Consider the following 16,294-nt stretch of genomic DNA (forward strand, 5'->3'; position numbering starts at 1 on the left):
TCCTCAGTATTGGCAGAAAAGGAGGCTAGATTTGTTGCTTGCCGCTTAAAAAAGTCGCTAGAGGAGTCTGAAAAGTCGCTAAATATAGCAACAAAGTGGCCAAAATGGCAACGCTGGTTATGAAGCTGTTTGCGGGTCTACATAGGTCTACATAACATAAGCAGTAATACTGTAATAATAAAAAATAATACATAAAACAACGCTATGTCCGTGTTTATGTGCACTTTGAGCAAAGCAGATCTGCTTCTCTTTGTTGTGAAAACCACCCCCAGCTTTATAGCCCAAGCACTTATAGCGCCCCCTTATGGACAATCTTGCTAAAGGTGAGTCACTGAGTTACAAGACCGGTCCATGATGTGCTGCATATCTAATAAAACAGCCCATGCATCTCAAAGAGTTAAAACTAACATCACTACCACACACCTTATACGCATACCATAAAAAAAGCAACAACTACATCTTACTAAAATGTAGTGCTCTGAGAACAGAAGATATATTTCCTAATTTATTTTATTTATATATATTTTTTTATTTGACATATAATGCTAATCTAACAAAAGCTAAAATAAATAAATGAAAATGAAGATTGTGATTTTATGGTGCTGAGGACAATGCTCTAATTTTTAAGGTGCCATTATTTTTTTGCCTTTTCAGATTTCAAGCTTTTTTAGGTCTTACAAATGACTCTTGCGTACAGTTCTGGCATGAATAAAAATAGAAATATGTGATTATTGAAGCTTATTAAACCTTATTTTCCAGTTAGGTACTGCATAACTTTCAAAATCCTACATCTTACCTAAGCCTTAAATGGATTTATGAATATACGCCTGCCTGTGCATTTCATTCATCACACTCCCCTCTACTCTCTTTTAAATCCAAACTTAAAACTTAAACTTAACTTTTACAAATGACTCTTGCGTACAGTTCTGGCATGAATAAAAATAGAAATATGTGATTATTGAAGCTTATTATTAAACCTTATTTTCTGTACTTGTTTACCTACATGAAAAATCTCTGACTGGGGGCTGACTGACAGTTCAAGGTCCCCCCCCAGAGGCTTGTGAGCATCCTGCCTCTTACTGGTGGTGAGGGGTCAATACAACTGGTTGAAGCTTAAAAAGACACTGAATATTCTGTAATGTCACTCATTTGGGCTTTGATTTGGACTCATTAAGTACATTAACAAAAACAACCAAAACATGTCCTCTGTGATATATTATTCATTTTATTAAAATGCACCCAAATAATATAAATATTTACAAGTAACGGTGGTCAATTCAAATGAACTGTTATGAAATTATAAAACGTATTCCAAACAGCATATCGCGTACAGTATGAAAATATGTCAAAAATAGATTACTTTCAAAATGATACGCAATGTTACGTCATCTTGGTAAAAACACTTCTTTGTCATTCAAAGTAATAAAAACACAAAAGCAAAACAACTCAACAAGGCAAGGCACTCCCACAGGCGTTCTGAGCCAGCTCACGGTGCTGGGAGTTAGCCATACGCGTACTTGTCTGATGCTGCTCGGTCGTTGGGAGTCATCTGGCCACTCAGCTTCATCAGCAGCTTTACGATAAGGCCAGCCTGTGCAGAAAACACCCATTTCACCATCATACAGTAAGTGCACTACAGTGGAAGGTTACTTTTAGGATGACAGCAGGTCTGTCGTACCTGTTTGGTGTGCACTACGAAGTTCTTCTTGTTCTCCAGACTGTGGATTTGGACGTACTGGTCAGCCTGTCCCAGTTGCCAGATAAAGTTTCCATATTCAAGACTGAGATGGAGCACCTGGAGCATAGTAAATCAGAGCTGTATGAAGCACAAACAGCTTTACACCACTTAAACCGAAAGAAGCAGGACCTTAACAGATGGTATCTCTCTCCACTTCACTTGCGGGACATAGTAGCTCAGTCAAAATGACTGTAATTGGAATGAATCATTTTGGGATGAATTTAAAGCACAGGAGAGGTTTGTCTTAAGTGATGGTGGTCGTCAGGGGGGTTATCTAACATCTAAAGAGCATACACTGAGTTTCTGCACCAACAGATACGCACAGCCCAACCTGGCACCAACTCAGTCCAGGCTGACTGATTAAGCTCAATATGCTGCTATTAAACCTTACTGCCTGTACAGGAACCTTTTTGGCCTCAGGCAAAACATATTTACCCTCCTTTCTCTTAATCTCTTTTTTTAAACATATGTAACTAGGGTTATTGATCCTGGTCCCACTGGTGTCATTTTATTTAAAGCTTAAAGCCAAACAAAGAGAAACACAGGTCACTAAGCAATGGTTTAGTGTTTCATCACAGTCAGAAACCATTTGTCACCCTTTTACATCATTTAAATTTGGTAGTTGCTCTTTACATTGTTCTTGCACTGAAAATTCATTAAGAATGGACCAATAGAAATGCTCCAAAATGACATAGCATAGATCAAATCTTTCTACATTAATTTCCATTAAAATAATAGAAGGTTTATACAAGGTAGATACAAAGATACAAGGTTTTGCCTTAATATGGGTTTCCTTTTCTTTTAGTAAGCAGGTTTATGCAAACAGAAATCAGCAAAGGCCTTTCTGCTTTCATCAGGATGTGATGTCATTTTTAAGTAAGTGAATTTAATGTGTATCGCTAAGAAATCAGGTACGTAGTCATTTATGTTTGTGTAAGAGCATGTCAACCAAAATGTTTGTACTTGGGATACTAGTATGTTAATGTGTTTGAGCCATAGTATCACACCCCAGCAAAATAAAGCAAAACATGTCCTATTTATATCACTGCAATACTTTCCAATACTAATATGTTTTCTAAATTCTGCAGCCATGGTATTGATGAGATACAGTCATTACTCCCGTTCTTTTTAATCTCCAGGTTTCCAGTTAGGTACTGCATAACTTTCAAAATCCTACATCTTACCTAAGCCTTAAATGGATTTATGAATATACGCCTGCCTGTGCATTTCATTCATCACACTCCCCTCTACTCTCTTTTAAATCCAAACTTAAAACTTAAACTTAACTTTTCATTGAGGCCTATCTTATCACCTTGTCCATTAAGGAATAGAGGGTGGCCATCTTTGTTTATTTTGTGTAGAGCGTCCGGTGCAACAGCAAATCCGTTGATATTAATCATAATCACACTGGTAATAAATATACAATATGAGCAGTATAATATGCTCTGTTAGAGGGTCTCACAATAATTGGTAGAGGAAGAGAATTCCGCCTGTACAACAGTGTTACAAACACAACACAAAGGATCAGAGTGTTGTGGAGCACCATTTAACATGTCCAATCATTTAACATGATTGACGGCGATACATTTAAAACTCTGACTCAAGCATCCATACATCTGCTCTTACTGTTTTATGGAGGGGAAACCAACACCAGATTATCCTTACCCAGAGAAATGGCTCGGTTATAAAGCCCTGGTAAAGCGAACGGTCAGCGTCAGGTGTTTGTGAGGCGCATAACCAAGCCATTTCTATAGGTAAGGATGCTCTGGTGCTGGCGTCCCTTCCACAAAATGTTAAGAGCAGAAGCATGGATATTTTTAATTAAGTACCTTCAACCAAAGGCACAGGTCCTCTTCTTCGGATAAGGTTCTCTGATATTTTGTGCTGAGTTGGAAAACTAGTTTGCTCGGCTCTAAATAGCATTAAATAGACTGTCTGAAAGTTGAGTTAGCACAGTGAGCTACTTTATGATCAGTGTCCACAGCAGTAGCTATATCAGACCGAGTTCACGTTGAATACCATGCGACCATAAACCACTTGGTACAAAATGTTATTATGATGTTGTTTCCACACCTTAGTTTCCATGTTCATGAGGTGCAGGCCTTTGGTGTTGACCCCAACATAGACACGGATCACTTTGTGGGTGCTGGAGCTGGCCTTGGTAAAAACCTGACCGGTGAAGAAGGCGGCTCCATAGGTGGGGATGTCCCAGCAGTTCTGCAGGAAAAGCCTCTGGAGGTGGTGCATCTCCTTACTCACCCCCTCACTGGTGCTCAGACTCTAAATAAAAAACATTTAGATTAGCATTCAGTATCGGGTGAACATTAAAAACACTATGGTAAGATGCTCTAGAACACCATGGCAAGTCTGCTGTCAATAAAATGTGAAATTCAAACCAACCTTATACTCATGAAGTATCCTATTCGTCCAGTGATGTGCTTTACTCTTCACTTTGGATATCGGAACTATGGACTTCAGGTTTTCCTCACTATTGAAAACACACTCAGTAAAAAACATACTTTCACTGAGAAATGCAGAGTCAAGCACAGCTCAATAAACTGCCACTGATACTTACTTCAGAAAGCCCTGTTTGTGCTTCTTGCTGTCATAGTTGCCATATATGATCTGCAGAAGAAGGCTGGCTAGAGTAATGAGTTTGCTGTCTGGTGAGGAGAAGAAGCCTTTGAGAAGGAAGTGGCGCGCCTCATCAAACAAGATAAGGATTGACAGTGGGTCCTCAACCTGAAGGAGATACGCATTATAAAAAAGTCACATGGCTTTGTTGTCTTCATTTTTTTAGCTATGTTTCATTATTTTAAAAAATGCACAATACCTTCTTTTCAATGTCTAGAGGCAGGCGGACGTCTCTGCGTAGGAACAGCTGGGGGTTTTCTCTCTGGGGGTCCAGTGCGGTAAGGTCTGTGACAATCTCAGGCCAGATGCGTAGGTGTTGTAAAGGTTTGTGATAGGGCTTCAGTTGCAGACCTTAAGGATGATGACAATGGCTTGATTGCACGATGCTCTGAAATTACTCATCTATATAGTTACTAGTATTTATATTCTATTTTGTTTTGTCTATTTTTGTTGGGCAGTACAAAATATATCTAAAATGTGGGTTAAAACAGTAAAACCAAAATTTTTCATAGGTGCAGCAGCCTGATACAATTTCTAAATGTACCCTGCAGGTGACTTTGTAGGGGTAGCTTGTGAGAGTGCATTGCTACTATGGGACTCACTCAGGTTCTCAGAACAGATCCAGATGGTGAAGTACTGCTGGGTCTCCTGCGAGAGCCGCATACCCTCCATGATCTGCTGCACGGTGGTGTTGTTCCCATGCTTCAGCTCCACTGAGCGGTACGAGCCATCCATGCGGTAGATCCTCACCTTTTCATACTGACACAACACAGACAGACAACTCAGTATCAATGCAAGTTAAGGTTAAGGCACTTACAAACAAAAAGCCATGCCTGTACACTCTCATACATGTGAACCTCCCAAACAGATGTTTGCATGCATGGGTTAAGTATGTACAAATATCTTAAAGAGGTTGTGGAAAGTTTGGTACATGGAAGTGACATACTGGGATCCTCAAACATTGTCGTTCCTCCTTCAAAAGGAAATCCGGCACAACCAAAACTTAGCTATAAAATTGACCGAATTCCAAAACTCACAGACTGTTCCTTAACTGTCCCCTCAAAGTTTATATAAACCCAGTCCACAAACGAAAGCTGGAGGGAGGAAACAGGGATCTGTGCTAGCTATTACTATTTTTTTTCTCCATGGCTCCTTCGAAAACAAATTGGACAAATTAGCAGGTAATTTTTACCTGTAAGAGAGTAAAATAAATGGCCAAACTCTGGGAAGCAAGTCACAATGTCTTCAGCTTGCTAACAGTACATTGCAAGTTATAATAATATAACATAATATAATAAGCAGCTTTTGTGAGCCGATGCCATAAAACAGCAAAAAAACAGATTTTCTTTCCACTAGCACTCCCTAAACGGAAAATCAGCATATTTTATTCTGAGGCAAAATAATATGGTTGTAAATAGGCTTGGTAAATGACATGCATTTTTCACCTTTAAACTGTACAGCCTGGAATCATACTTACTGGTTGGCTGCTGGCTTGTTTGAGGAGTTTCACAGCCTCCTCCCAGTTGTTCTGTTTGTTCTCCTCACAGATTTGAAGGGGTGAGCGTTTCTGCTGATCCTCAATGTGCTTTACATGAGACAAAAGAAAAACAAACTATAATTGGAAACTGTCTTAAAGAGGAGGAAAACTGGGAATCCAGTTATGGAAATACATGTTTGGTTTATTACAAACTTGAGGTGTGGCTGCATGTAACAGCATTGTAACAGTTATAATATAAAATATAAACACCTTAAATTTAACATCTCCTACTCCCAACCAATGCAAGAGCTGTAACAGGTGAACTCACCCTGTCTATCTCAGGGTGTTTCAAGAGGAGCTCTACAATCTCAGAGTGGCCGCCACCAGCCGCAAAGTGCAAGGGGGAGCTGAGCTGTCCATTGAGCAGGTTGGGGTTGCAGTTCCCTTTCTCCAGCAAAAGCTTTGTGGCCTCCACCTTCCCATGCCTGCAAGAGCACAACATTCACAATCTTCAATCACAGTCACAAAACAAAATAAGCGCTCAAAATGGGCCGCAAACGTTTTATGATAATCACTCTGCTAATAAAGGCACACAATATGACATAGACATAATCGGCTGAATGATGAAAGAGCTACCCCTGTTATTACACCTCCTAGCAAGACAGACCAGATAAAACAGTGAGGGACAGAACGTACCAGCATGCATAATGAATTGGGGCCCAGTGGTCACTGTCTAGCTGTTTGACAGAGAAGCCACTGTCCAGCAACTTGGACAGAAGCTCTGTGTCTCCCTCGCAAGCACTGCGGTGCAGGGGGAAGTCGTCCACCCACTGGCGCTCCCTACAGGACAGAGAGAGCAATAAAGCATGAGCACTGCTGCCTTTTAACACAGTATTTCCAGCACCTCCTACAATAAAAATCTATTTAAGGGAAGTATTTTGGATTTAGTGCTGCAACAAAACACCAATGTTTTGGACATGTTCTGACCCAGTCATCTAGCCATCACAACTTGGTTCTTCTCAAAATGGCTCAGACTCTTAAGCTTACACATGTTTCCTGCTTTTAACACACGTAACCTTCAAGATCTGAAGTTAGTTAGTCATAGTCCCAAAAAGTCTTTACTTATTACTTATGCTTATTTTCCGCCAGCTTCTACACTGCATCCGTGTGTTTTTATGTGTGTGTGTTTGTGCGTGTGACAGTTAAGTGACAGGCAATCAAGAAAAAGAGATGCACAGGTGAGATTCTCCATTCACTTGCACTGCTTTTCAATACTAGTAATAAGCAAATATACACTGTATGATAACCAGCAGTTTTTTTTCCATGGCATACTGAGAAACTGGTTACAGCCACAATCCTATATCTGAAAAGGGGGCAACAGAAGGGGGCAACAGAACTATTTTATTATCACAATCTCTAGCAATGCTGTAGTTACATTAATTTACTCACTTGTCCTCAGTTACACTGGTCATGCTGTGTTGCCACTTCTCTCTCTTTGGAATCTGGATTTTGGAATAATCTGGAGCTCCCAAACCAAAGTATGGATTAATGATGACCTTATCCACCTACACACACCATCACAAAACAGGTCAAGGTAAAGTGGGGTTGTGGACACACAGGCACAAGCCCTAAAAAAGGTTGTTAAAATGCCAGCTCTTAAGAAGGAAAAAATGATAATAAACAGTCTGTTAATGTTACTTATTAGAACTGATTTTTTAAATATTTATTATTTTATTTTTCTCTTATGTTATATATTATATTATCTTAATATATGTCAGAAAAATTGACTGCACTCAAACTCACCCGGTTGGTGTACTGCAGGTCTGATCCATACAGCGGATTCTCAATGCACATGTCGGCCTTCTCCAGGGACATCATTTTGCTCTTGATCTCCAGCGCAGTGTAGCCCATGTGGAGCGGCCCGTCACTCTGCTTGCTCTCCGTTGTGTAGGCTGGGTTGCTCACGTTGGTCTTCACTCGCTCTATAGGAGCAGGTCTGAAGAGTGCAGGGATTGCATGCGGCACACTGTGCTGCTCCGCTAACCACCTGTGGACAGTAGAGACAGAGAATGGCTTAGCTACTGGTTGTCTCCACTCCAGCTGTCATGGGTTATGTATGCAAATGGAACATGTTTGGCTGAATGCCTGTGTGAGAATTGTGGAGCATGTGATTGGTAACACCTATCTGCCATAACATTAACACCACAGGTGAAGTGAAAAACAAATCGGTATCTGTCAAGGGGTGGGATCTACTAGGCAGTAAGTAAACAGTTAGTTCTTGAAGGTGATGATGTGTTAGAAGCAGGACAAATGTGCAAGCAGATCGGGATGGCTAGACGACTGGGTCAGAACATCTCTGAAACATCAGGCAGGTCTTGTGGGTTTTTTCTAGTATGCAGTAGTCATGAAAGGACATTCAGGAAAGGAGAGCTGGTGAAAAGGGTCATGGGCATCTAAGGCTTACTGATGCAATCCAAGGAGGCTCCACCTCACAACCTACAGGACAAAAAATCTCCTACTCACATCTTGGGATCAGATACCACAGGACACCTTCAGAGGTCTTGTGGAGTCCATTTCTAGAATGGCCAGATCTGTTGTGGCGGCACAAGAGGGGCCTACTCAATATCAGGCAGGTGATGCTGCTGACCTGTGTGTAATGTACTCTGCAAGGCTGATACAAGCATGGAAAGCATTTGCATGTCTCTACATGAGGATGAGGTGTGTTGATGTGAAGTAGAGACCTACTTGTCTAGGCCAAGCAACATCTTTGAGGTGATAGAGGAGAAATGGGCACTGGTTTCACTGCACACACGCATGATGTCTTGAAGACAGTAAAAACTAGGACTTCCGGGGTGATAGACAGGCTTGCTGTTGTCTGTAATGCAGAGGAAAACATGGCTTTCAAGTTTAACAAGCTGAAAGTATTAGTTCTTCAACTGAAACATACGGATAAATCTGTAGTCCTGTGTGACCAGTGTGATGGTCTGGGTGGTGTTTTGTAAGGCTGATCACACACAGTACCGTGTAGCCATTTTAAGATACCTAAGCCTATTATTTAAAAGCATGTCTCTCAGCAATAACAGAGTTTATAGATCACATTAAAACAGTGCAGGTAACCATAAATACAGTAAAAAGGAGCAAGAGTTTCTCATTCTGGAGAAAGTAGTGAGATCTGAAGAACAGAGCTTGGTTCCAGGTTTCTCCCAGCACAGCGTGGATGTGTTCAACTCTATCAGAAGCAGAAGCAACAGCAGTTCACCTGATTTACCATCATTAAGCCCTGATTTACCAAACCAGGTGTTGGAGGAGGACCCATGAGGAGAACATTGTTGATTTATATTTACATTTATGGCATTTAGCTGACGCTCGTATCCAGAGCGATTTACAAGGTTACTCATATTACAGGCGAGGGCCAGTGTAGTGTTAGGAGTCTTACCTAAGGACTCTTATTGGTGTAGCACAGCACAGTCACCCAGCCCGGGAATCAAACCCCAGTGTTCCACGTGGTGTGGTAGCTCACTGGCAGGTAGTGGTGTTATCTGTTGCACCACACCACCCATGATGGAGATGTTTTTATGAACACAGTGATGTAAAACCATGACTTTTTATAGGAATGTTATTATTATTTATTCTAAAATTTGTGTTTTACTGAGAAAATAAACAATTACTGCCCACAGAAGGAGCTTTTTCACAGGTGCACAGTGCTGCTCCAGTGTGACAAAGTTTGAAACAACTTTATAGAAACAGCTTTGATGCTCGTCTGTCTCATCATAAGGCCTGTACTGGAAGAGTTTAACTGCTGTAGTTTAATATCGCTGTTGTCCCATGAAAAACATGTATCTCCACTTTTGTCCATTTTCAGTTTTCTTCATCGTTTGGACCCAGTAGCTGTCTAGTACACTGTGTAAATAATTCTGGATGAATGAACCAATAGAAATGTCCCAAAATTATATTTTTACATTTCCTCCTCCTGTAAAGTTGCTGTTTTGGAGATACATGTTTTTCACTGGACAGCAACTATTTGCTTTGTGTATGGTCAAATATTTCACACAGCAACAACCCAACGGCTTCTGTGTTGGGAATCAATGGGCTTTCAGTTATTTTCTGGGATCTGAGCTCACGGATAAGCTTTAAAATTATTGTCAGTGGTCCAGTATGGATGTGGCAGATGGGGATTAAGTTAAAAAACATACTCCCATAATGCACTGTCAATAAACACACACACAACATTGTTTTACCTTTAACATTAATTGGCACAATAAATAGAGAGGCTTCTTTTCCCTCATTCTCCCCATCCAGAGGAAACTTCTTCATGTGCACGACACGTTTCCCTGTAACAGGATTCAAACAGAGAGTCTAATCAATTCCTAAATGAAAATGTTTGACGTAGATTAAATGATTACACTGTAAACCTTCACTATGTGACTATGGAATTTTGTACATGTTAAACCAGAGAGATGATACTGACCTATTATACCTTGGTTATTTGATATGGGCTTAGTTGCTTCGTCCACATATTCAAGAATTGACTTCGTTTTGTCACTGTCTGCCTGAACTTTGGTCCCTAGAAGAACTTTCTTCCTTTTCTTCTCTTTACCCTCCAAAGGAACTTCAATCAACAGAATCTAAGGACACATGAAGCATGAAAACATGCATGAAAACATGAAGAAAACAGTGTTTAGAACAACATTTAAGCATTTTGGTCTATTAACCAGAGCAACTTCTAACAAAACAAGGAACAAATACTGTTCTACAGTGAACAGAAGTCATTCAGCTACTTTAACAAGCCTCTATCAGGGAAAACATAGTGTCCTTCTTTTGTTTTTGCTTTAACCCTTAGAATTAAACTGCTTTTTTCTCTGCCTTTAAGCCTGATACACTATATGGACAGAAGTATTGGGACACATCTCTTAATAATTTAATAATTCAGGTATTTCATTCAGTCTCATCAGCACCAGTGTACCGAGTCATGCTCCTAGCCATGCAGTCTGCCTTTCCACACATTAGTGAAAGAACGGGTCGCTCTAAGGAGCTGACCGAATTCCAGCGTGGTTCTGTAGGAGGAACCACCGCTGCTAATTTCTTCCCTCCTAGATTTTCCACCATCAACTGTGAGTGATATTATTGAACAGTGGAAGCGTTTAGTGTTAAAGTTACAGAGCAGAGTCAGGGCTGAGTGTTGATCTCAGATTATAGTGTTAAAAAAATCTCCAACGCTCTGCTGACTCAATAACTGCAGAGCTCCAGACCTGCTGCTGTTAGAGCTGCAAAGGGTGGCTAACTTCATATTAATGCCTACGGATTTAGAATAGGATGTCATAAAAGCTCCTGTAGGTGTAATGTGTAGGTGTCCCAAAACTTTTGTCCAAATAGTTTATGTAAATGATCTCTGTTGTGATTGGCTGCCCTGTTTGGCACTTTATTCAAAAAGCAGTCTGGGCTGAAACATCCCTTAATAATCCTTAGCTAGCAATGTTAATGTGTCCGAGTGTACCATTTACATCCCAGTCCTGTAAAAACAGATCTATCAACCTAAACAAGTATTTTGCAGTGTTTCAGCCCATACTGCTTTTTCAACAAGCTCAATACAGGGTAGCCAATCAGAAGAGAGGCAATTTACATATATCATTTGTAAAAAAAATAATAAATGCAAATAACAAAAATCAAGAGAAGCATAAGAGGTGGGTTGGTGTGGCGAGGTGTGTGCCCTAGAATTCCCATGGCAGACCGAAATGGTTCCCTACTCCCTCAATAGCATCAGTAGCGCTTCATAGAGAAGGACTATATCGTTCCTTAAGTAGTCGTAGAAACACAGATAAATTGGGACACCTCCTCATCATTAACATGTGTTGAATTAACAAACACACGAGTGCCTGTGCATTGCGCTGTTCATGCAATAATAGTTAAACATCATGAGGCTGAGCAACCTAGGCCCACAGTTAACCAACTACATGGGAAAACTGAAATCTGAAATGAACAGCATCCAGTGGCTTGTAATGATCACTTTCCTGTACAAGCAAACGCTGTCAGCTCCATTTCGTCTGTCCACTGTCTGTTGCTTTGTAACAAATAAGAGACTCGCAATGTATTCTGCTCCACATTTTACAAGAAATTGCCAGTGCACTGTCAGAAATTGTATCACACTGAAAATCCAGATGAATGACTTTATGACTTTCCGATTCGGACACATTCGGCCTTGGGTTAAATTCCCCAGCCAGGACAATATACCACATCATTTACATTTACATTTAAGGCATTTAGCAGACGCTCTATCCAGAGCGACAGTGGTCAGTGTGGGGCAGTGGTGGCTCAGCGGTTAGAGCGCCGGGATATCGATAACAGGGTTGTGGGTTCGATTCCCGGGCTCGGCAAGCTGCCACTGTTGGGCCCTTGAGCAAGGCCCTTTACCCTCTCTGCTCCCCGGGCGCTGGAGTTGGCTGCCCACCGCTCTGGGTGTGTGTGTGTACTCACTGCCCCTAACACGTGTGTGTGTGTGTGAGTGTGTGTTCACTACCAGATGGGTTAAATGCGGAGGACACATTTCGCTGTACAGTCCACACTGTACAGTGACGAATACGTGCACCTTTATCCTTTTTAAAAGTGCTTTGCTATAAAACCTCAGCTACTTTGAATAGAATAATAATTCAAAGATACCTCTAAGTTTAGACATTACTAAACACAAGTCAGTAAGGTGACCACTCTGCTATTCGCACAAGTATTCTCAGAAGAGGAGGGTCTTCAGTCTGCGTTTGAAGACAGCGAGCGACTCTGCTGTTCGGACACTCTGGGGAAAGCTCGTTCCACCACTTTGGTGCCAGGATAGAAAAGAGCCTGGACGCTTCTCTTCCGTGGATTTTGGGGATGGCGGGTCGAGCCGAGCCGTACTTGAAGCTCGAAGGGGTCTTGGTGTGGATCAGCACACCAATAAGAGACCTTGGGGAAGACTCCTAACTACACTCACATACCTGCCCAACATTATTTAGAGCCAACGTGAATGGCTCTACATAAGACCTTCAACAAAAGTCCATAAAAGACCATTAATAACTGTTTCTGTTAGTCTGTGCTTCACTTACCTCATAGGCTTTAGCTCGGTACTCCTTCGAGCTGAGGCTGGCTGTGTTTTTTGGACGAATAACAGCTACAAAAACATCTTCCAGGTCCTGATTGCCCATCCTGCTGTGCTCTAGCTTCTTCTGGAGGCCACTGTTTCAACACCATGCCTGGAACAAAAAGGTGAAGGTAGTAGCTAGCTAAAAACATCCAATCATTTACACATTTATCACTGTAAGGACTTTTAAGTTGACGTGTATTATTATTATTAAAGCACTGTAAAAATAAATAAAAGGGTATACAGGGTTATACATCGATAATAAATATGTAATAACATATATTATAAATTTTAAAAGTTTTATCCAACGAAAGTTACTAAGTTACACAAAAACACGGGTTGGTAAAACTACTTTTAGCACAGTATGATTAATAATACGACAAAAAAAACATTGCAGTCGGTACTGTTGTGACAGAGCTACGGAAACGCGACACCCACCATCGGCCAACTCCTTGCTAACTGTTTAGCGACGGTGGAGAGTCCCGATCCATGGAGTATGGATCCGCTCCGGGGTTTTGTTCCAACTGCCTGGTCAGCAGTGCTGCAGCGCCGCTGCAGCACTGCTGACCAGGCAGTTGGAACAAAACCCCGGAGCGGATCCATACTCCATGGATCAGGAGTCTCCACCTCCGCTGCTTACCTACTGGCTAACGTTCTCATAACAAAGCTACGCAAGCTGAATAGAGGTGGTTGTGCGTCTTATTAACAGCTTATAACACCACACACAGCCACGGCACCGTACCTGGAAGGTCTTTCTCTCGTATTTGGGTATTCCGGACTGAGGAGGGGAGCTAGCTGAGCTCCAGCAGATCATCTTCCGCTGGCTGTGAACTCTCAGAGAATGGAGAGAGGGGGAGCGTGTAGTTGTTTCCACACCCGTTTTCAGGTCGATCTCCGCCCCGCCGACTTACAATAGGCTGCTGGTCAGAAGCTGAGGGGCGAGTTAGTCAGTAAAAGTCCAGAGGACGCACTAAAGCATCAGGAAAATATTTCTTTTTAACTCACACATACACTCACATACAGATAAATATGTACATATATATATATATATATATATGTACATATATATATATATATATACACACACACACACACAGACACGCACTATTTCATCTCTGTATATATATTTGTATATTTGTATTCTGTATTTTTTTTGCTTATATTTCTATATTTTCATATTTTTATATTTTATTCTTTAACTTAAATGTAACTTATTCTATTTTTATTTTCTTCATTTTTATTTTATTTATTTATTTTTTCTTTTGCACTTTTGCACTTTACTTCATTAAGTTAAGGTTTAGTTAAGTTTAAATGTAGATTTTTTATTGTATAGCTTGATGTGGGCAGACTGTCATAAAAGCATTTCACTGCAAGTTATACTGTGTATGACTATGTATGTGACAAATAAAAAATTTGATTTGGATACAAGTTATTAAATAATATTTAGGGACATAAACCAGTCCTTTAATTTAATAAATTGTTCCCAAATTGTTCCATTAAACCGAGGCAATGGTTTATTACATGAAGTCATTGATTAATTAAAGCATGGAAATTATTTATTACATTTACTACAAAAATAAATACATTGAGGAAATTATTAAAGCAAAGATATTATTTATTAAATTGAGAGAAGGATTTTTAAATCAAGGGAAAAATTTATTAAATTGAAGTAGATTTTTTTTATCTAAAAATATTTATTAAACTAAGGAAAATATTAAATTAAAGCAACAATTTTTTAACTATGGGAAAGATTTATTAAATTGAATAAAGTACTAAATCGAGGTTATTATTTATTAAATTGAGGAAACGAATTTTAAATCAAGGGAACAATTTATTACATTGAGAAAACGATTTTAAAAAAGTAAAAAAAAGCATTTCACTGCAAGTTATACTGTGTATTACTATGTATGTGACAAATAAAATTTGATTTGATTTATTAAATTGAAGTAGATTTTTTTATCTAGAAAATATTTATTAAACTGAGTAAAATATAAAATTAAAGCAACATTTTTTAAACTATGGGAAATATTTATTAAATCGAGGAAAGTATTAAATTGAGGATATTATTAAATTTATTAAAAACAATTTTTAAATCTGAGGGAACGATTTATTAAATTGAAGTGGCGATTTAAAAAAAAATTATATATATATATATATATATATATATATAGAGAGAGAGAGAGAGAGAGAGAGAGAGGAAATTATGAAATGAAGGATATACTTTATTAAATTGAGAAAACTTTTAAATTTTTAAATAAAGGGAACAATTTATTACATTGAGGAAACAATTTATTAAATTGAAGTAGAATTTTTTTTATCTAGAAAATATTTATTAAACTGAAGAAAATATTAAATGAAAGCAACATTTTTTAAACTATGGGAAAGATTGATTAAATCGAGGATATTTATAAAATGTATTAAAAACAATTTTTAAATCTGAGGGATCAATTTATTACATTGAGCCCACCTTTCAAGCCCTTCTTTCAGTTTAGAACATGTAAAGTATAAATATATACTAAAACCCACTGGTTACAGTGAACATAAAACCTACAGAGCCTACAGGGGTATGTCATAGTTTGGCCTCTCCACTCAAAACGTCAGATGAGTTAGGAGAGTAAAGCGAGCAGAAGATGAACTGACCTTCAAAAGGCACAAAGTTCAAGATGAAACCTCTGCAAGCAAGGTGGCTCCTCAAACCTTTCCCCAACAGTCAGCAGCTGCCCGGCTCTCTGACTATTAAAGCAATCGTCAAAAGTTTATGCATCAAGGCCTGCTGTGTAGGCTTAAGACAGCCAAATATCCCAGAATGCTTTACGCACTGAGCTGCTGTTCCAAATGCTAAATTACTGTACAGCATCCTCCCATCCTCGAGAGTCGAACTTGCCAAGTCAGCACTACCAACTACAACAGTCCGAGCTTGGCGTACTTTGTTTGAGAATCCCCCCGGTCACTAACATGACCTTCATGAAAGATTCCTCAGAAGAAAACCTTTCCAGGACGGTTACCACAAAATCCAGAGTCAGCCGTTATATTCGCTAAATATTTGGGAAAAGCAAAAAGGGGCAGAATTTCATTAGAACACCACCTCTCCAACTGTTAAGCACATGTTTTGGGCTTGTGCTGCAGCCAGTGGCACAGGGAACATTTCAAAGGGAGAGGGATTCGATTAAGTACCAGAAACATCTGGAAGCAAACAAACATCCCTACATCTACAAATAAAAGCTGAAACCGGAAAGAGGACTCCTACAGTAGGATAATGAGGACATGTGGACTGCCAGAAAGTACAGTAATATCACAAATATGGGGCTCCGCTGTGTTACGCAGGTCTCGTGAACAT

The 16,294-nt window shown here is 39.7% G+C and overlaps 1 protein-coding gene across 2 annotated transcripts; it reads right to left on the minus strand.

Annotated features, from left to right (window-relative positions):
- Positions 1-1,209: 1,209 nt before the first annotated feature.
- On the minus strand, positions 1,210-13,803 carry krit1 (KRIT1 ankyrin repeat containing). 2 transcript variants are annotated; one of them, XM_072676280.1, is made up of 17 exons: positions 13,700-13,803; positions 12,923-13,069; positions 10,327-10,474; positions 10,088-10,180; positions 8,595-8,724; positions 7,653-7,896; positions 7,299-7,414; positions 6,546-6,689; positions 6,178-6,334; positions 5,850-5,957; positions 4,975-5,131; positions 4,572-4,723; positions 4,314-4,480; positions 4,139-4,226; positions 3,812-4,018; positions 1,679-1,795; positions 1,210-1,591 (listed from the first exon to the last, which is right to left on the minus strand). In XM_072676280.1, exons 2-17 carry the CDS (start codon positions 13,019-13,021, stop codon positions 1,502-1,504), a joined length of 2,217 nt encoding a protein of 738 aa, XP_072532381.1. In that variant the 5' UTR covers positions 13,022-13,069; positions 13,700-13,803; the 3' UTR covers positions 1,210-1,501. The 2 variants fall into 2 exon arrangements, with proteins under 2 accessions (XP_072532381.1, XP_072532380.1); XM_072676279.1 differs by having other exon boundaries at positions 10,318-10,474.
- Positions 13,804-16,294: the final 2,491 nt, after the last annotated feature.

Source organism: Salminus brasiliensis, chromosome 3 (genome assembly GCF_030463535.1).
Source record: "Salminus brasiliensis chromosome 3, fSalBra1.hap2, whole genome shotgun sequence".
Taxonomy (NCBI): Eukaryota; Metazoa; Chordata; class Actinopteri; order Characiformes; family Bryconidae; genus Salminus; species Salminus brasiliensis.